This window comes from Psittacula echo, assembly GCF_963264785.1.
Source record: "Psittacula echo genome assembly, chromosome: 13".
Lineage (NCBI taxonomy): Eukaryota > Metazoa > Chordata > Aves > Psittaciformes > Psittacidae > Psittacula > Psittacula echo.
The window spans coordinates 13,343,695-13,364,151 of record NC_137749.1 but is presented as its reverse complement, the minus strand read 5'-3'; the positions used below and the strand labels follow the sequence as shown (position 1 = coordinate 13,364,151).

The window sequence follows — 20,457 nt, the reverse complement described above, 5'->3', positions numbered from 1 at the left end:
AGCAGATTTGGCTCAGCGCCCTTTGACCAGCTGGAAGTGTAGAGTAGGCTCTGAAGTAGTATCTCCAGTGGAATCCCGTGGTACAGAGATGACGTCTCCCTCTGTAACCTGGAACACAGCTCAAGTGCTGCTGAGCAATTCCTGTGGCTGCTTCACAAGGATATAGGCACTGCCTGGGGCCAGGAGGCTGAGCCTTTGCTCCCAGCTTCAGCTCTTCTCTTCCACTGTTTCTTTTGGCATATCTGGATCTAGGGTGGAGCTATATCTGCAAGAAATTGCCTTCAAGCCTCCTGTTGACCCTCTTTCCTGGTTTCTCCATCCTTTTGTAGATGCCCCATACCTGGAAATGTTCAAGGCCAGGTTGGAGGGGGCTTGGAGCAACCTGGTCTAGTGGAAAGTGTCCCTGCTCATCGCAGCAGTGTGGGACTAGATGGCCTCTAAAGGTCCCTGCAACACAAACTAAGAATCTATGATTCTATGATTCTAATCTATGGTTCTCCATCCTCTCAGTGCCCCTCAGACCTGACACCTACCCTATTTCAGCTTTGAATCTTGATCTTCAAGAGACAAAGAGCAGAAACCCAAACTGTTGGTGGATAAGCGACAGGTTGGGAGCACTAGACTGAGGAGGGTTTTGCCTCAGGAGCAGATGACTCACCTCTCCAAAGCAGAAGGGGCAGCTGCATTAGACATTCCAGTGTTGTACAGGCAGAGAACACACAGTTCTGGAGCTTTAGACACCTAACGAGTCATGGTGGTATTTGGTACATGGAGCTTTCCCTGTGCTGTGTTTCTTCTGCTTGGCTCTGTCCTAAGGAGTCAGAGCATCCTGTAGCACCACCACAATTGCTTCCACTGTTTCAGGTGTTTGATGCCCGGGACTGCACCACAGCCCATGGGATGTTCAATTACATCTGCAACCACATCAAATACGCCACCAACAAAGGGAACCTCAGGTGAGTACCAGGGAGTCTCCAGGGTTTATAGCTGAAGGCCTCTGGATGTGTATCAACCCTGCTGACGGTGTCTCCTTTAGCAGCCATTGCACAGCAGGATGGTTGTAGCCAGCTCCTTTCCTGTGGAGCTTTAGAGGGACCCAGTATCAAGGGAAGGTGTCCTGCTGGCCCAGGTGTATCTCTTCTTGCTCTCTGCGGGATATCAAGGCGCAGATTTTCCTTTCCATTAATTCTCCTTCCCCATATTCTGCATCAAATGCAGAGCATGGACTGCTCTTCAGTTCTGTCTGAAGCCCCATCTTAGCAGCCAGCTTCTGCTTGGAGCTGAGCTGCTGGAAACACGCCACATTCCAGAGCTGGAGCACACTTGGTCATGGCATCTTCTAGTGAAAGGAATGCAATAGATGCCTGGGGCTTACCCAGGGCACAAGCAGAGGTGATGCACAGGGTGGTGCAGGCAGGGACAGCACCTTTCCCCACCACACTTCCTCTGACAACCCCTGCCTTTTCCTTCCAGATCTGCTATTACCATCTTCCCGCAGCGGACGGACGGCAAGCACGACTTCCGCATCTGGAATGCCCAGCTCATCCGCTACGCCGGCTACAAGCAGCCCGATGGCACTATCCTGGGAGACCCTGCAAACGTGGAGCTGACGGAGGTACCATCACCATACCTGACAGAGGCTGTATCCATCCTTCCTGGGCACCAGGGGCTGGGGGGGGCATGCATCCCGACCACCCCAGCAGGGAGGAGGGTGCTGGGACAAGCAGGGTTTGTCACATCCACTGCAGCAAAGCTGCATTTGTTTCGCCCTTAGTTATTTCCCCAGGAATAAAAGCTGTTTCTGCAGCACTGAAAGCCTTTCCTCTCCTTTTCCTTTCACTAAGAAGGGGTCACTTCATGGTGCTGAGGAAGCTGTTGCAGGAGGATGTGTGCCCACCGCTGACTTGGGCCAGTGGAGATCGGAGCTGAGATTTGCCTTGTGCTGCTGCTCACACAGCACCAGTGCTCCGCTCAGCCATTCCCAAACCCCTCTGCTCTTCTCACTCCTTTTCTTCTTCACCATTACAGGCACAAGCAGCCTTTTCAGAGCATGATCCTTGATCCTACCTGGGGATCTAGTTCTAGGCTCATTTTCACTCCAGTTCCCCCTTACTTGGCCAGGGTTGGCTGTGACAGGCACCCCCACGTCGTAGCTCCCTTGGATGGAGGTTATTATTCCACCATAAGGGCTGAGCACAGGTGCTGCTAGGAGACCCTATTCAGTGCCATGCAACTCCCCACCCATAATGCTTGAACCCCATTTTTGTTTCTCCCATAGATCTGCATTCAGCAGGGATGGAAGGCACCACATGGGCGCTTCGACATCCTGCCTCTGCTCCTCCAAGCCAATGGCAATGACCCAGAGCTCTTTGAAATCCCCCCAGAGCTTGTGCTGGAAGTGCCCATCCGACATCCCAAGTAAGTCAGAGTAAGCTCCAAAGCTGGGGATCAGCAGGACTGAGCCCATCTGGTTTCACCCTAAGCCTTCTCCTGTGCTTGGCCTTTCCTTGCCATGCCTTGGGTGCTTGACCCAAGACCTCTTCCAGATCTTCCCTCCACTCTCATGTAAGCCTGGCAGAGCCTGGAGGTGGAAAGCAAGTTGTGCCCTTGTCCCAGGGATGATTTCCCTTTTCTTCTCAGGACTTACACCACTCTCTAACACTCATTATCATAGAATCAACTAGGATGGAAAAGACCTTTACGCTCATCAAGTCCAACCTTTATCCCTGCACTGCCAAGGCCACCACTAACCCATGGCGCTGAAGGTCTCATCTAGATGGTTTTTGAACACTTCCAGGGCTGGTGATTCCACCACTGTCCTGGGCAGCCTGTTCCAATGCCCGATATATCACTTTCTCCCTATAAACAGCCCCTAAGGGAGATATTGCCTTCAGGAAGCATTCTGCTCACATGGTGGCTGGTGGCAAAGTAACCTCCTCCATTCCCTGCCTGTTGTATCCCATCAGGTTTGAATGGTTTAAGGACCTGGGCCTCAAGTGGTATGGTTTGCCAGCAGTTTCCAACATGCTCCTTGAGATTGGGGGCTTGGAGTTTTCCGCCTGCCCCTTCAGTGGCTGGTACATGGGCACAGAGATTGGGGTCCGGGACTACTGTGACAACTCTCGCTACAACATACTAGAGGTAATTCCCCTTCCTTGAGTTGATCGGGGGCTCCTGGGGTGTGTGAAGTTACTGGGGAGCAGGCAGGACACCGGGAGAGCATTGTTTTGAGTAGGAGAGTAACAGGACATCCAAGTCTCCCTTAGATAGGGCAATGATGTTCTTCTGGATGTGTGATGTATGAAGGGTGTGATGGGTTTTGTGACCTATGGGGCCAGCTGATATCTAACTCAAGCAAGTGTGGTGTCCACTGAGCTCCCCTTATGACCTTATGGATCAGCAGGCACCTGGTCAAGTGCTAAGATGTGGTGGGGCTCAGAGGGTGCTGAGACACTTGGTGACTCCTTGCCTGGGATGCTCCACCATGGCTTGGTGACAATGACAAGGGGAGGTGCCAGTGCAAAGGGTCTGCACCCATCAAGGGTGGCTCCTTTGCCCTTCCAAGGGGCACACTGTGTTAGCTGGAGGGGCTGCATCCTTCCCAGTCACTTGGAAACCAGAGGGGTGGCAGCGAGTGTGTGTGTGCACATGTCCATCTGTGATAGTGTCTGGGGGAAGGACTCCAGGTAGAAGAAACAGGCTGAGGATGAATGGAGCTTGTGAGCAGCATGGAGACATGGGGAGAGTGCAGGAGCCTGCTCCTCCCAGCTCACGTCTCCTGCTCCCTCTCACAGACCCACCTATTTCCTCTCCTCCCACAAAGAGCAACTGCTCTTGATGACAGCATTTAGTTACCTTCCTGTGCTTAGGGGAGGAAGGGAGGCCAGGCTGGCCACACTCCTGCCATGGAGAGGAAAAGGCAGGACCACGTCTTCTCAGAGGAAGGTGAAACGTCAGCCTTTTGTTGCAAGTGTGCTGGTCTTGGTTCTTGGCCATTACAAATGTTCATCTTCTACCATGTTTTATTACAGCAAGTGGCCAAGAAAATGAACCTGGATATGAGGAAAACCTCCTCGCTGTGGAAGGATCAGGCCCTGGTGGAGATCAACATTGCTGTGCTGTACAGCTTCCAGGTAACTGAGCGGCAGGACTTGGGTTTGTTTGGGTCAGGCTTGAGGGACACAGGGACAGGATCGGCCAAGTATGGAGACATCCCTCCAAGGACAATGACAGCTGATGCTCTCAGCTGAAATTGGGCTGTGCCCTCCTAGTTTTTGGCTGTTCCAGGAGCCTGCAGTGAAATGTAATGATCTCTGTGGCCTGGATGTTGCAAGGACAGCATTAGCAGCATCTGAGCTCTGCTGGTCCAGAGGGAGTGCCCCGAGGGGGCAAGATCCAGCCCTTCTCTCCTGTTCATGAAGCAAGAGTTGGCCCAGGTTCTCCCCCAGCCTTTACTTAAAGGTTGAGTAGCAAAAACTAATCCTTGGCAGCCCAACTTCAGAGGGTGGGAGCTAGATCAGAGCTGCTCCTTGAGTTGTGCAAGCCATGAAAGAGCTCCCCAAGGGGCTGAGCAGAGAATGCTCCATCCCCTTCAATGCCATCTTAGTCTTTGCTTGACCCATGACAAATAACAGGAGGAACAAGCAACCCATAGCACATCTACTCAGGAAGGACTAGGGCAGCTTTACAGCCTGCTTGGGAAGACCAGGGTCATCTCCAAAGGTACAGTCCTGTAAGACCATGGGAGTGAGGAGTATTTGACTTAAACAGCTCCAAATGTAAAATCTTGGCTTTAAATCCTGGCTGTTGCCTTCTGGGGTGAATTAACCCAGAGCTGATGGCTCTGCTCTCTTTCCTCTCCAACAGAGCGACAAGGTGACCATTGTGGATCACCACTCAGCCACCGAGTCCTTCATCAAGCACATGGAGAATGAGTACCGATGCCGTGGGGGCTGTCCTGCCGACTGGGTGTGGATTGTCCCTCCCATGTCGGGCAGCATCACCCCGGTTTTCCATCAGGAAATGCTCAACTACCGTCTCACACCCTCCTTCGAGTACCAGGTACTGTCTGCACCCTGCCTCCCACCAGTGCTGCATGCCCAAAGGTATAGGCAGAAGCAGGGTGGGAGCTGGAGCTCAGAAGATGCAGAAGGGGGACACCATCTAATCCCTTCAACAAGCTGTCCCTTCAGGCAGTGAAGTCCATAAACAAGTGTAATTGATGTAGTACACCCCAAATGTAGCGTAATGACCCCCTGGATGTTACACCTTTTCCCAAGGCAATGGCTTTTTGCCCCTCCATGAGAATATGGGACACCTCAGGTGCCAACCTTCCCCCTTGGATCAAGCAGAGCTCCTCTCTTTGCATTTTGCACTTTGATGGATGGGTGAGGAAATGACCTGGTGGTCACTGTATCCTCCTCTCTACAGCATCCGGGTTGTAGTGAATGGCGCTTGCCAGCTCAGGGATCCAACAGTTTGATGGGGGGGCTCCTGCCAAGCAGCAGGATGAAATGCTGGAGTATTTAACACTTCAGAGCATGGGGGAAAGGCCCCAGAGCAAACACACCCTCATGAGCCAACCATCCCTGCTCCGGTGGCTTTCAGACAATGTGACCTCTAGTCAAGAGCCCTTAAGGAACGATCACAAACCAGGAGCAGTCTGTTCATTTCCATAAGCATCCACCAGGAGCCCTGATGGTTCCTGGCCCTGATTACAGACTCTGAGGGCATTGAATAAGCTTCTGTGAGCTTGTTCCTTGCTTCAGCTGCCTCCTCTTCCCAAAGGGCCTCTCCGGAAAAGAAACCCAACCTGTGGGCTGGGGAGGGGAGGGAGCTGTTTCCATCCCATCTCCCTTTCTGGTGTTGCCTGCCTTCTTTTTGCCTATCAATGCTTCTTTCAGAGGGAAGAAATCATTTGCCCAGATACTGTTACAAGCCAGGTTTTATTATATTGCAGTTCTTGTGTTCATATTCCATTGTCCGACTGCCACGAGAAACCCTGGAGCCATGATCCTTGAGGCTCCAAGGATCAGGGACCTACACATGAGATGGAAAGCTGTGTATAAGCCAGCTAGGGCTGTGGCTACAGCATTTCCTAATGCTCTGATCACTGCCCATCAGCTGCTGTTGCTCTTCTCTCTCCTAGCCTGACCCTTGGAATACCCATGTCTGGAAAGGTGTCAATGGGACACCCACCAAGAAGAGGGCCATTGGCTTTAAGAAGTTAGCAAAGTAAGTACCAGTGGGCCTGGAAAACCCTGGAGTGTTTGGGGCTGATCCTGGTTTCAGGCAGCAGTGTTTGTTGTGCTGTTTGACAGCGCTACCCTTCAGATGTGTGCAAACTCATGGCTTGTGAGCCTGGATCTCAAGCTGCCCATAGGGGCATTTGGAGAAACAAGCAGTCCTTTGGGCACCCCATTAGACCACCAAAAGGTGTGTGGGCAGGTGAACACCAGATGTTGCATATAGTCTCTTCTCCCAAGCTGGTTCATTCTCTAGTAAGGTGATCTTCAATGGTCAGGAGTGGCTTTCTCACTTTCGGGGTGTATTGCCTGTTTGTCCTTTCACAGCCTCCTGGGGTAGAGAAATCACCCACTGATGATCACCCACAGCACTGTTCACGCTGGCACAAGCCAAATGAAACCTGTGTTCGTATCTCTCTTTTTCTTGCTGACTTTTTAGTTGCTTGAGGAGCACTGGTCTCCAGTGTGTGTCTAAACCCCCAAACACCCCATCTGCAAGGAGCTGGGGGGAGATAGGAATGAGGAATCTATCTACAGGTAGCAGATGGATCAGGGCTGAGCTGAGATTCGCACTTCATGGCCAGTTGACCCCTAGTAATGGACCACGCGCATCCCTCTCCCCTGCCAAAGCATCCAGTCAGGAGGGATGTAGGAATGAAGTGTCATTTGGCTGATCCTGGCCCAAAAGCCTTCCCTGTGGGCCATTGGCACAGAGGCTGTTGTAGGAGCTGCTGGCTCCACGGCAGCAGAGCCCTGTGCCAAGGCTGGGAAAGGCTGGGTCTACCCTGTATCCATGGCCAGGCTGGCAGGAGGCCTGGTGCTGTTCACAGCATCTCCCCACGCTTCAGTTTGCCCAAGTCCTTGCCATCAGTTTGTTCCCACTCTTCAGCTGTCACCTTCTGTGAGCTATTTTCTGTGGAGCATCCATAAACATGATCAGCGGCTGATGAATGTGTTCCTTAAGCTGACACTGGTACCTGGGTCTGGCCTGCAGCCTGGGGCTGGTGGAGAGTGCAGGAAGATGGATTGAGCCATTGAGTTAGCAGAAACAATGCTTTGTGTGTGTGTGATTGATAAATGGTTTTATAAAAATGTGAGCAGAGCAGGTAATTTACACCCAAATCTCCACTGTTCCTGATGCAGGGAAAAGAATTATTCCTGTAATTCACCATTAATCCTCACTGGATCTGAGCTGATCAGGTGATGGACCAAGCCCAGCAGGCCTTGGCACTGGTCACAGCGTGATTTTGATGCCTGTTCAGACAGGCTGTGCTGGTTCTAGCTAAATCAGAGCATTCAAACCTGCCCCTTCCCTCCCCTGGGGCCAGTGTAAGTTCTAGGGGAAAGAGACACTGCCCTCATGGGAAAGAAAAGGACAACTTTAACATGCAGAACGACACGGAGGAGTGTTTGTATAGCAGCAAATGATGTGATTATGAACAGCCCTAAAGCAACAAACTTGCCACACTGATGCCACCCCAGCCAGTGGCACCAGCGTAGACAAGGAGCCAGCGTTTCCAGTGCTGCATCACCTTGGCCAGGATTAGAGAGGCCAGTGACCTCTCAGAGCCCCTCTGCCCTGCTGTCAGAGCTGAGCCAGTGGGGAAGGCTGGAGCAAACGCATCCAGTCACGACTGCAGGCACAGGAGGCAGCAGCCAGACACAGCCCTTGAGTGAATGTGCAAGCTCGGAGCCTCGAGAGGGCTGCTCCTCTGAGTAAAGTTCATAGCATCGCTGGAGTGCAAATCAAAGGGGCTGCAGACAGCTCCATCTGACCTCCTCAGTGTCTCAGGGCTCTGTGTGTGATGATGTGGAGCACAGGAGTGACTGCTTGGCTAGGACACCTCCTGCAGAAGGGCAGCCAGGTAGGATGTAAAGACATGGAGAGCAGCAGAAGATGCCGTTCGTCCTGTAGCTTGCTCTGTGGTTGGTCTCCAGCTTTTCCTTCGAGGTTATGCTGTCACTGCTTTCAGCATTTCTGCCCCTGATTCTCCTGCTCTGTCCCTGCAGAAAGATCATCCCCACACCTGGTTTAGCATTTTCCTCCTTACACCCATTCAGATATTTCATGTGTTCAAGCTCCCCCATCCAGTCTTCCCCTCTGGCAAGTCAAGATGAACGTGCTCTTCCGTTGCTTCCCTGTTTGGCATAACAATAACAACAAAGTGATGCTGCAGCTTTTTAAAGCAGGCTGTTCATTTAATAATAAATAAATGGTGTGAATAGTCTGGGCTAGAGACACTGGAAGGAAAGCAAGCTCTCTTATCATAGAATCATGGAGTCCCAGCCTGGTTTATATTGGAAGGGATCTTAAAGCTCCTCCAGTCCCAACCCCCTGCAACGGGCAGGGACACCTTCCACTGGAGCAGCTTGCTCCAAGCCCCTATGTCCAACCTGGCCTTGAACACTGCCAGGGATGGGGCAGCCACAGCTTCTCTGGGCACCCTGGGCCAGCGCCTCAGCACCCTCACAGGGAAGAGCTTCTGCCTAAGAGCTCAGCTCAGTCCCCCCTCTGGCAGGTTCAAGCCATTCCCCTTGGCCTGTCCCTACAGGCCCTTGTCCCAAGCCCCTCTCCAGGTTTCCTGCAGCCCCTTTAGGCACTGGAGCTGCTCTCAGGTCTCCCCTTCAGGAGCCTTCTCTTCTCCAGGCTGCCCCAGCCCAGCTCTCTCAGCCTGGCTCCATAGGATTCTTACCAGGGTTTATTCTTCCTTCCTAGGGCTGTGAAGTTCTCAGCCAAGCTGATGGGACAGGCCATGGCCAAGAGGGTCAAAGCCACCATCCTGTACGCTACCGAGACAGGGAAGTCGCAGGTCTATGCAAAAACTCTCTGTGAGATCTTCAAGCATGCCTTCGATGCCAAGGTATTGTCCCAGCTCCCAGCCCCGGCGAGGGTATGTGTGCACCTGGGTGGCCCCAGGAAATACATGGCTCAGGGCATGTGGAGCTTCCCAGCTTCCCAGGGAAGCAACTCCCACGATACGACCTTTTGAGTCTGGACTGGAGCCTGCGCAGGAGTTCTTCCAGCTAATTCTCCTGCAGGCATTGTGGCATACATATGCCCACTGCCTCCCAGGTGATAGCCCGTGGTTTGTCCGTATTCCTTGAGGCTCTTGTTCTCGTCCTCCCTGTGTGGAGATCTCTGCTAGCGCAATGGCATGGAGTCAGCAAGGATATGCTGCTCCCATCCCCAGGAGGACTGGGATCTATCCCAGGAGACTGGCTGGTGGTAGGTCTCCCCACCAAAGGCCTTTTGTTAACATCTCTGTCTCTTCCAGGTGATGTCCATGGATGAGTATGACATTGTGCACCTAGAGCATGAAACCATGGTCCTGGTGGTCACAAGCACCTTTGGCAATGGAGACCCGCCTGAGAATGGAGAGGTAGGACAGAGCACAGGGATGGGTGACTACACTACAAGAGGGACATGGGCAGGGGACAGGCAGTGGGGAATGGGGAAAAGCATCCTCTTTTTGCTCAGCTGGAGCTGGAATGGCCCAAAACAGGTTCAGAAGCTGTGTGATACCTGGTGTTGTGTGTGCCTGCCTCCAGCCTGCTCTGAAATAGGGTTATCCACCTATTCCCTGCTGTGAGACAAGTAACTAAGCTGCTGCTAAATCCATCCTGTACAACTGATGTCAGTGGCACACAAAAGGTGCCAGCCCCTTGGCTGGGGAGCTACAACCTCGTCCAGTCCTGTTGCAGGCTGCTGGGAATAGCAAGCAGAGATCAGAGCCATGGCCCAGGCTTTGGTCATGCTTTGCTCCCTGCAGGGCCTGGCAATACTGATGGCCTCTTCTTGTTTCTGCCCTGTAGAAATTCGGCTGCGCCTTAATGGAGATGAAGAATCCCAACGCCAACCTTGAGGAGAGGAAGTAAGAGCACTCCAAACCCATCCCTTCCCACTCCAAACCCCTGCAAGCAGGCAGCCCCACAGCCAGGACAGCCTCTGCTTGCCTCCTCTCAGAAGGGAGGATGAAATCCTCAGCAGGTTTCAAGTTTGCTCAGGTCCAAGGGATGGGACCAGCCTGGAGACCCAGTGGATGGAGCAGGTGGAGGTCCCAGGGAGGGCAGACGCATCCCATGGACTCCAGCTTGTCATTCCCCTGGCTGGCTTTTAAAGCATTTCTGTTCAGCTGTAAAGAGGCAGCATCTATGAAAAAACACAACCCAAAACAAAAAAAAATCCAAATAAAAGCAGGAATTTCCCCCAAATCATCAGATCTGAGAGCTGGGGCCATCCAGGAGACACCAAAATAGTAGAACTTGGAGGTAGAAGGGAGTTCTCAGCTGTGTGGATGTAGGTGGGGGTGAGCTCGAGAACCAAATTTAACTTCTTGGCATCATGTGAAAGTATTTCTAGGGAAAATAAGAGCTGTTCTAAATCCTGACTGTGATGTTTGTAACGAGGAGGCTGGAGCTGGTACCTTGGAGACAGGCTCTGGGCTTTTACAGATCCTCATCACTAGGAGATGAGCCTTGAGCATCTCAGTGCATGCCTCAGAGGCTGCAGCCAGCAAAGTGTTAAATATCTGGAACATCCTCTTATTTTAGCTATTAAGTACAATGCATTTCACTTAACTGGGACACTGCTCTGCTCCAGAGTGTTTCCTGAGTTAACACAGGATGCTCACAGCTGGCAAAGGGCTGCTCCTCAGTGAAGGAAGAATCAGCCCTGGCCAGTGGTACAGAGCAATTTAACTGCCCTGATTGCTCCATCAAGAGCATCCCCATGGCCTCCTCTGGCCTCGCTCCAGCAGCTCCACGTCCCTCTTGTGCTGCTGCCCCAGAGCTGGATCAGGGCTGCAGGGGGGGTCTCCCCAGAGCACAGCAGAGGGGCAGGATCCCCTCCCTGAGCTGCTGCTCACGCCCTGGGGGTGCAGCCCAGCACACAGGGGGGTTCTGGGCTCAAGCGCGCACTGAAGCTGGGTCATGGGGAGCTTCTCATTGACCAACACCCCCAAGTCCTTCTCCTCACGGCTGCTCCATCCAGTCCCTCCCAGGCTGTGTTTGTGCTGGGGAGGGTCCTGATGCACACTCAGGACTTTGCTGACATTAAGCATGAAAGAAAGCTTTTGCCATGAGACAAGGTGGCCTGGAGGAGACTGTCTGGGGCAGAGGGGCAGCGTCAGCTTGGCTTTTTGTGTCTTACCTCAAGGGTTTTCCAAGAGTTTTCAGAGGCATTCATAAGTCATTCCTATTTATGGACTTGCTGTTCAGTTGCAGCCCATCCTCCAACAGTCATAGAATCACAGAATGGTTCAGGTTGGAAAGGAACTTAAGATCATGCAATTCCAACCCCCTGTCACGGGCAGGGACCCCTTCCACTGGAGCAGCTTGCTCCAAGCCCCTGTGTCCAACCTGGCCTTGAACACTGCCAGGGATGGGGCAGCCACAGCTTCTCTGGGCACCCTGGGCCAGCGCCTCAGCACCCTCACAGGGAAGAGCTTCTGCCTTATCTCCAACCTGAACTTCCCCTGTTTGAGTTCGAACCCGTCACCCCTTGCCCTATCCCTATAGCCCCAGATAAAGAGCCCTGCACTACAAGGACCTATTAATTTCAACAAAACTGCTGGTGCCCTGACCATGGACCCAGCACTGACTGGGGAATTTGGACTCCATCCTCATCATGGGCTGCTCTGCCCAGCCTGCCCCACATAACCCAGGGTGAGGACGTGGCCCAGGGCCAGCGGAGGAAGGAGAGGGGTCTGTGTAGATGAGCGAAGCAGAGAAGCGTGAGGAGCCGGGGCAGACAGGAGGAGGCTGTGGAGCAGAGGTGGAGCACAGGGCTCTGAACCCTGGCATTCCTCTGCTCGGGGGTTGTCTCCTCTGCGTGGCGGCGGGTGCAGGAGGTCTGCTGTGACTCATGCACACACACCACTGCCTCGCTGCTTGGCAGTATATTTAGAAACTCTTGTGGAGAGCAATTTCTGAAGATGGTTCAATTCAGAAACACTTCTGCTGCTGTCAGGGCTTCTGCTCTGCTCCCTTCCCCCTCCCCATCCCTCTGCTCTCACTCTTTTTATCTTATTTTATGGTTTTTACTTCCTATGGATGAAAAACCCTTCAGACTATCAGCTCAGGCGCACGTCGACCTTGTGTGCAGCCAGGGAAGGACAGGTAAAGCCAGAGGTCCTGGCAGCTCCGCATTGCTGGGGACAATGTGGTGGCCAACACCTGGGCCAACCCACTGGGAGGTGACTGAAGGGTCTCATGGAGCGGAACAGGACCAGAGGGAGGGATGCATTGTATGGGCTGCTATGGCTTAACCCCAGGAGTCACAGAATCATTAGGGTTGGAAGGGACCTCTGGAGATCATCTAGACCAGCACTCTTGCTCTAGAGAGACCCAAGAGCAGGTTACACAGGAACATGTCCATGGCGGGTTTGGGTTGTCTCCAAAGGCAGAGGCTCCACAACCCCCTTGGGCAGCTTGTTCCTATGCTCTGCACCCTCAACGTAAAGTTGTTCTTCCTCATGTTGAGGTGAAACCTCTTGTGGTTTAGTTTATGGCCACTGTTCCTTGTCCTGTTGCTGGGCACCACTGAAAGGAGTGGAGTGAGCACATTGCTCTGCTCTAGCCACTGATCACGGAGCCTGCTCTGGAATACCGGCCCCTGAGCTCTGGTTTGATCTCCTCCACAATCTGAGTACACAGCCTGGTGGGAACCACACGCACACGTGTCATCACTGTGATGCTCAATGCTGTTGCTGTTCACAGGAGCTACAAGGTCCGTTTCAACAGCGTCTCCTCTTACTCGGATGCACGGAAATCCTCGAGCGATGGCCCTGACTCCAGGGACAACTTTGAAAGCACAGGGCCCCTGGCTAACGTCAGGTAAACGGGATGGAGGGGAGGCAGCAGAGGGGACAGACAGGGAGCTGCGTGGTTCCTGCACAGAGCTCCTTTCTCCTCTTACCTAAAGCACGATGTATCTCTGCGATGCGCAGGTCTCTCCACGCACTCATGTGCTGGTGCTGGCCATGGTGGGGCAGAAGGGGGACATGGTGGTGTCATTCCCTGCCCAGCGGCTGCAGCCGTGCCATCTCTCCACAGGTTCTCCGTGTTCGGGCTGGGGTCTCGGGCTTACCCCCATTTCTGCGCCTTTGCCCGGGCGGTGGACACGCTCCTGGAGGAGCTGGGTGGAGAGAGGATCCTCCGCATGGGAGAAGGGGATGAGCTCTGCGGCCAAGAAGAGTCCTTCAGGACCTGGGCCAAGAAGGTCTTCAAGGTAACCCGCTTCCCTTGCGCTCCAGGGAGGAGCAGGAGGCGAGGCGGATACAGGGATAGAGCAATGATGCTTGTTAGAGCTGGATCAAAACCCAGCCTCTCCTTCCCTACACCGGGACACTCAACCATCCCCTTGGCCCACAATAAAGAGGTTTTCCATAGTTTGGTGGAGCTGGTGCTCTGGTTTGTGCTCACCAAGGGGTGAGCACCATGTTGAATTCCTGTGTTATCCCAGATCCCTGGGGAAAGGGAGGCACCACAAGACATGCCCATAGCCACTGGGGCAGCCGTACTCTGCTGAGGGCTCCTTCCCCATGTATTGGCTGAGGTGGGTTGGGACCAGGGCTTTGTGGGGCTCCCTGGGGGCAGCGGGGAGATGCCTGAGAGCCCGGTGTGTGCTGCAGGCAGCGTGCGATGTGTTCTGTGTGGGGGACGACGTCAACATCGAGAAAGCAAACAACTCCCTCATCAGCAACGACCGGAGCTGGAAGAGGAGCAAGTTTCGCCTCAGCTACGTGGCTGAGGCCCCAGAGCTCACACAAGGTATGAAGATGGGGTCACCACTGAGAGTTCTGGGCATGGGGTAGGGGAAGGAGAAGACCTCATAGCAGCCTTCCAGTATCTGAAGGAGGCCTACAAGGGTGCTGGGGAGGGACTCTTCATCAGGGACTGTAGTGACAGGACAAGGGGTAACGGGTTCAAACTGAAACAGGGGAAGTTTAGATTGGATCTAAGGAAGAAATTCTTTACTGTGAGGGTGCTGAGGCACTGGAATGGGTTGCCCAGGGAAGTTGTGAATGCTCCATCCCTGGTGGTGTTCGAGGCCAGGTTGGACAGAGCCTTGGGTGCCATGGTTTAGTGTGAGGTGTCCCTGTCCATGGCAGGGGGGTTGGAACTGGATGATCTTAAGGTCCTTTCCAACCCTGACTATTCTATGATTCTATGATTCTATAAAGTAGGGGCAAAGGGGCCAAACCTCTTTACTTTGTGTTAAATTGCCAACATTTCAGTGTTGCTTTTCCCCTCCACCACATGCCCAGGAAGCAGTTTGTGATGTCTCAGGCCCCTCTGCCTGGCCCCTGTGTGTGTCTGTAACAGCGATGTTGGTCTGTGATCTGCTGTCCCTCCTCCTGACCCCATTTTTTGAAGCAAAGAGCCGCCAACCTGGGTGCATTCCAAGCTCTCTTCGCGTCCAAATGCCACTCAGCCGAGCGCTGCGACGCAATGGCATGTCCAGCCCAGCAGCACCTGGCCCCTCAGCATGGCTCCTGCAGCTGAGGATCTGCCGCACTGCCTTTGCTCTTCCCAAATCCAGGCTCTTTGCTCCCAGCCAGGTGGTGCTGGCAGCGAGAGGTGCGTGTCTGCACGTGAGGGCTTGGCCCCAAGCCTCGTGAGAGCTGTTTCGGGGTCCTCCTCGGTCATTAACAAAAGGGACGTGTGTTTGGTCCTCCCTTGGGGTCTCTGATCCCCTGGGATCACTGGGGCTTTGAAGGAGATGGAGGCAGGAGGATGGTCAGGCCCATGGTCTGTTCGCTGGGGCTGGCATCAACCAGCTCCAGTCTGAAGGGCTGAACCTGCAGCAGCAGCCACCAGCTTTGCAATAGCCAGAAGCCTCCTGCCTTGGCCACGCGCTGCAGCGTTGCTTCACTGACTCTTCTCCTCTGCAGGACTGTACAGCATCCACAAAAAGCGTGTCTATGCAGCACGGCTTATCACACGCCAGAACCTGCAGAGCCCAAAGTCCAGGTAGGAGATGGATCTGCCCTGGGAGCTGAAGGCACTCGTGGTGCACCCAAGCACACATCCCTTCATCCCTGAATGTCCCAATGGGTACCACCTTTGTGCTGACTCTGACCAAGGCTAGAAGCCATGTGAACCCAGTAAAGGTTGTTCCCTGCCTGATGGAAGGGATGGGATGATGGGTGGCCACACTTGTGTAGTGCAAACAAAGGGTATTTGGCACTGGAACCAGTTGCCCAAAGAAGTGGTGAATGCTCCATCCCTGGCAGTGATCAAAGCCAGGCTGGATGGGTCTTGGAGCAACCTGGTGTAGTGTGAGGTGTCCCTGCCTGTGGCAGGGGGATGGAACTGAATGATGTTAAGGTCCTTTCCAACCCAAACCAGTCTGTGATTCTATGATAAAACATCTGAAGCTAGAAGTTAAACAGTTTTTTCCCTTTTAAAAAGTCCCTAAAGGTGACTCAGCAGCACTGCAGTGTCCTTTCTAGCTCCCTGCTGTGACTTTGGAGACGGTGGGGCACCAGGGCTTGGACACCCCACCACTGCCCAGCACACCCCACAGCTCTTGAGGCCAGAGCTCAGCAGCTCCCTGGAGGACTCCCCAAACACATCCTGCTTTTCCTCCTTTCCCTGTAGCCGCCTGACCATCTTTGTGCGCCTCCACACCAACGGCCACCAGGAACTGCAGTACCTGCCCGGGGACCACTTGGGAGTGTTTCCAGGGAACCACGAAGACTTGGTCAATGCCCTCATTGACAGGCTTGAAGATGCTCCTCCGGCCAACCAGCTGGTGAAGGTGGAGCTCCTGGAGGAGAGGAGCACAGCTCTAGGTAACCAGAGTGACCTCAGCGTAGAGTTGGCTTCTCTCCTCCTCACCCATCCCCTTGTAGCTCCTCAGGGACGTAGGTGGCCCCCAGGATATATCATTTCCCATCTCACTGCTGTGTTTGGCTGGTTGGGGGCACCTCCTTCAACCTTCCTCTGCTCAAGCCACTGCTTATCTGTACTTGGGATTTAGAGCAAGATTCTGACGGGTGAGCAGGGCCCTGGGGAAGATATTTCCTTATTCTTCAGGAAAGTTAAAGGTGTTTATACTCTCATGGAAAGAGCAATGTCTAGGACTGGAAAGAAGTTAAAGGATCTTGATGGACCATTCCAACACTGTATTTCAGGCATAAGTCTGCTATCCTACTGCCATGCACAGTGTAACAGGAGATGAAAAGCAATAGTAACTGTGGAGCATCAGACTCATATTTATGCTCATTGTACAGCATCTCACTTGTAGCATGACAGTATCTCATCGACTAGTGGAAGGTGTTCCTGTCCGTGGCAGGGGATTGGAACTGGATGAGCTTTAAGGTCCCTTCCAACACAAACCAGGCTGGGATTCTGTGTGATTTGTTCACCTTGGCTCTTAGGCTCAGCTGATCCCATGGTTGTGCTCAATTCCCTCCTGGCAGGTGTCATCAGTAACTGGACAGATGAGAACCGTGTCCCACCATGCACCATCTTCCAAGCTTTTAAGTACTATTTGGACATCACCACCCCTCCCACCCCCCTGTTGCTGCAGCAGTTTGCTTTGCTGGCCACCAGTGACAAGGAGAAGAAACGTCTGCAGGTCCTTAGCAAGGTAAAGCCTCAGATCCCAAGTTCTTTAAGGCCTTGGGGGCAATCACAACTACAAGGCATTTTCATCCCACACTGCCACCCATCCCAGCTTTGCCATAAGCCTGGTGGGATGTTGGTTGAGGCAGTTGGCTTGGAAGAGCTGATGCTGCAGCTCTCTCCTCCCTCCTTCCCTCTTTTCCCTGCCTGCAGGGCTTGCAGGAGTATGAGGAATGGAAGTGGTCCAAGAACCCCACCATTGTGGAGGTGCTGGAGGAGTTCCCCTCGGTGCAGATGCCCTCTACATTGCTACTCACACAGCTCCCTCTCCTCCAACCACGTTACTACTCCATCAGCTCCTCCCCAGAGATGTACCCAGGCGAGGTCCACCTCACCGTGGCAGTGGTCTCCTACCGCACAAGAGGTACAGTGCTCACGCAGGGGTCAGTGGAGACAGGCTTGGTTTGGGGACCAAGGGAAAAGCATCAGCACATGGGCAACAACACAAGGTCTTTGGTAAAGATATGTCATTTGAAAGCCTTTCTACCTGCTACAGTGACCAGATTCCTTCAACCCATGACACCACTGTCCCTTGTTATGGAGAATGGTCCATGGCAATGTTTCAGGGAGGTGTTCATGTGGGATGTAGCAGGGAGCCAACTGGAGTAGCTGACCTCCTTCCCTCCCCTCCTAGATGGAGAAGGACCGATCCACCATGGAGTCTGCTCCTCCTGGCTCAATCGGATACAGACCGATGAAGTAGTGCCCTGTTTTGTAAGAGGGTAAGTGGTCATAAAAGGCAAAGGGTGAAAAAGATGGGGTGATCCTCTCGCACGATGAGCTCTTTGCCCTCAGATCTTTGCAAAGCACTGAGGGTGAGGACAAAACAGGGCAGGATTGGTGAGCAAATGGGTCCCTCTTTCTGTTCAGCACCAAAATGTTGCTCTCTGGGATTTCATCTTGGCTTTACCCCTCCCTCTCCTGGTGTCTCAGCTCATTGTGGGCAGAGGTGAGGGAGGGAGCATCCTGCTGGGGTTTAACTGTGTCTTCGGTGTGTGCAGTGCGCCCGGGTTCCACCTGCCCCAGGACCCCCAGGTACCCTGCATCCTCATCGGGCCCGGCACCGGCATCGCCCCTTTCCGAAGCTTCTGGCAGCAGCGGCTCTTTGAGATCCAGCACAAGGGTGGGTCCATGCTTGTTCCCCGTTGTGTGCTTGGGCACCCTGGGTGGTGGCATGGGGATGGGGGTCCAGTCACCCTAGCAGAGGCCGAGGGCTTCTTGAAGCAGTGACTCGCCCAAGTGCGACCTTGGAGGTCCCAAACCAAACTCCATGACACTCCTCCTGTACGGATTTGCAAGCTTTTGTGGCAGCATTACAGTGTTGGTGTTGGTTTTTAGGGCTCATTTAATGAACATGTGTGTAAAATACACATTTTACACAGATCATTTAGACGATTTAGGGAAAAAAAGTTTAATTTCTCCCCCAAACCTGGCACCAGCATCCCTGTTGTGTGAGCCCAGGCCATGCACTGGCGCAGGCCATGCATCACCTTCCTCCTTGTCTGTTTTCCCTCCTTCCCAGTTTGACCAGGGTGGGCTCCCAGCAATGTTGTGCAGGGTGCTGGGGCTGCTGGCAGATCTGGAGAGAAGTGGCTTGCACAAAGGGGCTATTGGTGGTCTCCAGGCTAACTGCTTCTCCCATCTCCCCCCCAGGTCTGAAGCCTTGTCCCATGGTGCTGGTGTTTGGCTGTCGGCAGTCCAGGATTGACCACATTTACAAAGAGGAGACACTGTTTGCCAAAACCCAAGGTGTCTTCAGAGAGCTGTACACAGCCTACTCCCGGGAACCGGACAAACCAAAGGTGTGTGGTGGGCTCTGCTCAGGTCCCAGGGTGCAGCCGTGGCCACTCAGCATGGTGTGGAGACGCTGCTTCCTTGGCCACAGCGCCTCATGCCCCAGGGTGTGCTGGTTGCTTAAGTGTGCAGGATTGTGCCCTCCCCACTGCAGCCCCTCATCCCTGCACCAGCCTGAATGTGTGCCCACGTTGCTTATGCTTTGCCCTGGGAGCAGATGGGAGGGGAAAGGCACATCTTCCCAAGGAGCTGGAAAAGGAGGGATGTCAGCCAGTGGAGTGGAGCAGAGACAGCACAAATAAGTGGTCCAAATTACCACCACCACCACCCTGAGCAGGCCTGACAATGAGATATATAATGGAGGTGTGAAAATGCATGAGCAGAACGATGCTTTGCTGCTTTCCCCATCTCTTGTTCTTCATTGTGAGAGCTGCAGGCATGCTCGCCCAAAGTGGTGGCACATTGCAGTGCTGCCCGGTGCACCCAAACCTGGCCACAGCACCCAGGTAGATAGGGCTGAGAAGCTGGAGTTAATCCCATCTCCCACCTCCTCCCTCAGAAATACGTGCAGGACGTGTTACAGGAGCAGCTGGCCCAAACTGTGTTCAAAGCACTGAAGGAGCAGGGAGGCCACATCTACGTCTGCGGGGACGTCACCATGGCCGGGGACGTCCTCAAGACGGTGCAGCGCATCGTGAGGCAGCAGGGCCAGCTCTCGGTGGAGGAGGCAGGAGCTTTCATCAGCAAGCTGCGGGTGAGTAGTGCCTGCACCATGAGACACTGTGTGACCTCCTGCCATGGGCACTGCACCTGATGCCTCCTCCTGTACAGCAGGCAGCACCGTGTGATGGGTGCTGCGGGGGGACAGCAGCTCCCACCCATGCTGCTGCACTGGGCAAGGATGGGAGTGTGACCTTACAGAGCTTTGGGTGCACAGTGGAAGTCACTTTGCTTTGCTGCAGCTCCCTCAGCTCCTGTGATGGGCCTGCTGCTGTGCTGAGCACTGATACAAGCTCTGTTGGGCACCTTCGGTAGCCTGGGCAGGGCTTGTTCACCTTGCTTAGTTCTCAGTGTGTGTCCCTCGCATCACTGCAGTAATCTAACAAGGAAGTTTGTGGGTCATAGAATCATAGACTCACAGCCTGGTTTGGCTTGGAAGACACCTTAAAGCTCATTGAGTCCCACTCCCCTGTCACGGGCAGGGACCCCTTCCACTGGAGCAGCTTGCTCCAAGCCCCTGTGTCCAACCTGGCCTTGAGCACTGCCAGGGATGGGGCAGCCACAGCTTCTCTGGGCACCCTGTGCCAGTGCCTCACACTTCATCCAGTAGCTAAGGGAGCCCAGAACTATGTTTTAACTGGTTTACAACCAGCTCTCACACATGAGCTGGCCCCAGGCTACTTGTCCCCTTGATGGCCAGGGTCGCCAGCCTATGAGGAGGTCTAATGCAGTGTGCAGCTCCATCGCTGCCCCACAGTGTGCTTTTGGGAAGGGCATTTCACCTCCTTGCTTGTCCCTGCCCCTCTGCCCTGCCAGTCCCTCCAGACAGAACATGTGCTGTGCATTTGGTACCTGCCCACAACACAGAGCTTTGTGGTGCTGCAGCAACACAACTGTTTGTAAACACTTCATTCCTGCTGCCCCTCTCCCATCCATGTTTCAGGATGACAGCCGGTACCACGAGGATATATTTGGAGTCACCCTGCGTACGTATGAAGTGACTAACCGCCTTAGATCTGAGTCTATTGCATTCATTGAGGAGAGCAAAAAAGACACGGATGAGTGA

The 20,457-nt window shown here is 53.7% G+C and overlaps 1 protein-coding gene across 2 annotated transcripts in view; it reads left to right on the top strand.

Moving 5' to 3' along the window:
- The window catches only part of NOS1 (nitric oxide synthase 1), a gene marked incomplete at both ends in the record, with an annotated part of 38,166 nt that extends 17,709 nt beyond the window's left edge, over window positions 1-20,457 (top strand). For both annotated transcript variants that reach the window (XM_080628693.1, XM_080628692.1), the window contains 22 exons: window positions 865-956; window positions 1,474-1,615; window positions 2,279-2,418; window positions 2,967-3,141; window positions 4,032-4,133; window positions 4,867-5,061; window positions 6,149-6,234; window positions 8,962-9,106; window positions 9,521-9,625; window positions 10,059-10,117; window positions 12,963-13,079; window positions 13,299-13,473; window positions 13,877-14,015; window positions 15,140-15,218; window positions 15,849-16,042; window positions 16,673-16,842; window positions 17,031-17,241; window positions 17,512-17,599; window positions 17,879-18,000; window positions 18,531-18,679; window positions 19,231-19,425; window positions 20,335-20,457. In XM_080628693.1, the coding sequence (XP_080484819.1) occupies window positions 865-956; window positions 1,474-1,615; window positions 2,279-2,418; window positions 2,967-3,141; window positions 4,032-4,133; window positions 4,867-5,061; window positions 6,149-6,234; window positions 8,962-9,106; window positions 9,521-9,625; window positions 10,059-10,117; window positions 12,963-13,079; window positions 13,299-13,473; window positions 13,877-14,015; window positions 15,140-15,218; window positions 15,849-16,042; window positions 16,673-16,842; window positions 17,031-17,241; window positions 17,512-17,599; window positions 17,879-18,000; window positions 18,531-18,679; window positions 19,231-19,425; window positions 20,335-20,457 (3,003 nt within the window). The remainder of the gene's footprint in view (window positions 1-864; window positions 957-1,473; window positions 1,616-2,278; window positions 2,419-2,966; window positions 3,142-4,031; window positions 4,134-4,866; window positions 5,062-6,148; window positions 6,235-8,961; window positions 9,107-9,520; window positions 9,626-10,058; window positions 10,118-12,962; window positions 13,080-13,298; window positions 13,474-13,876; window positions 14,016-15,139; window positions 15,219-15,848; window positions 16,043-16,672; window positions 16,843-17,030; window positions 17,242-17,511; window positions 17,600-17,878; window positions 18,001-18,530; window positions 18,680-19,230; window positions 19,426-20,334) is intronic.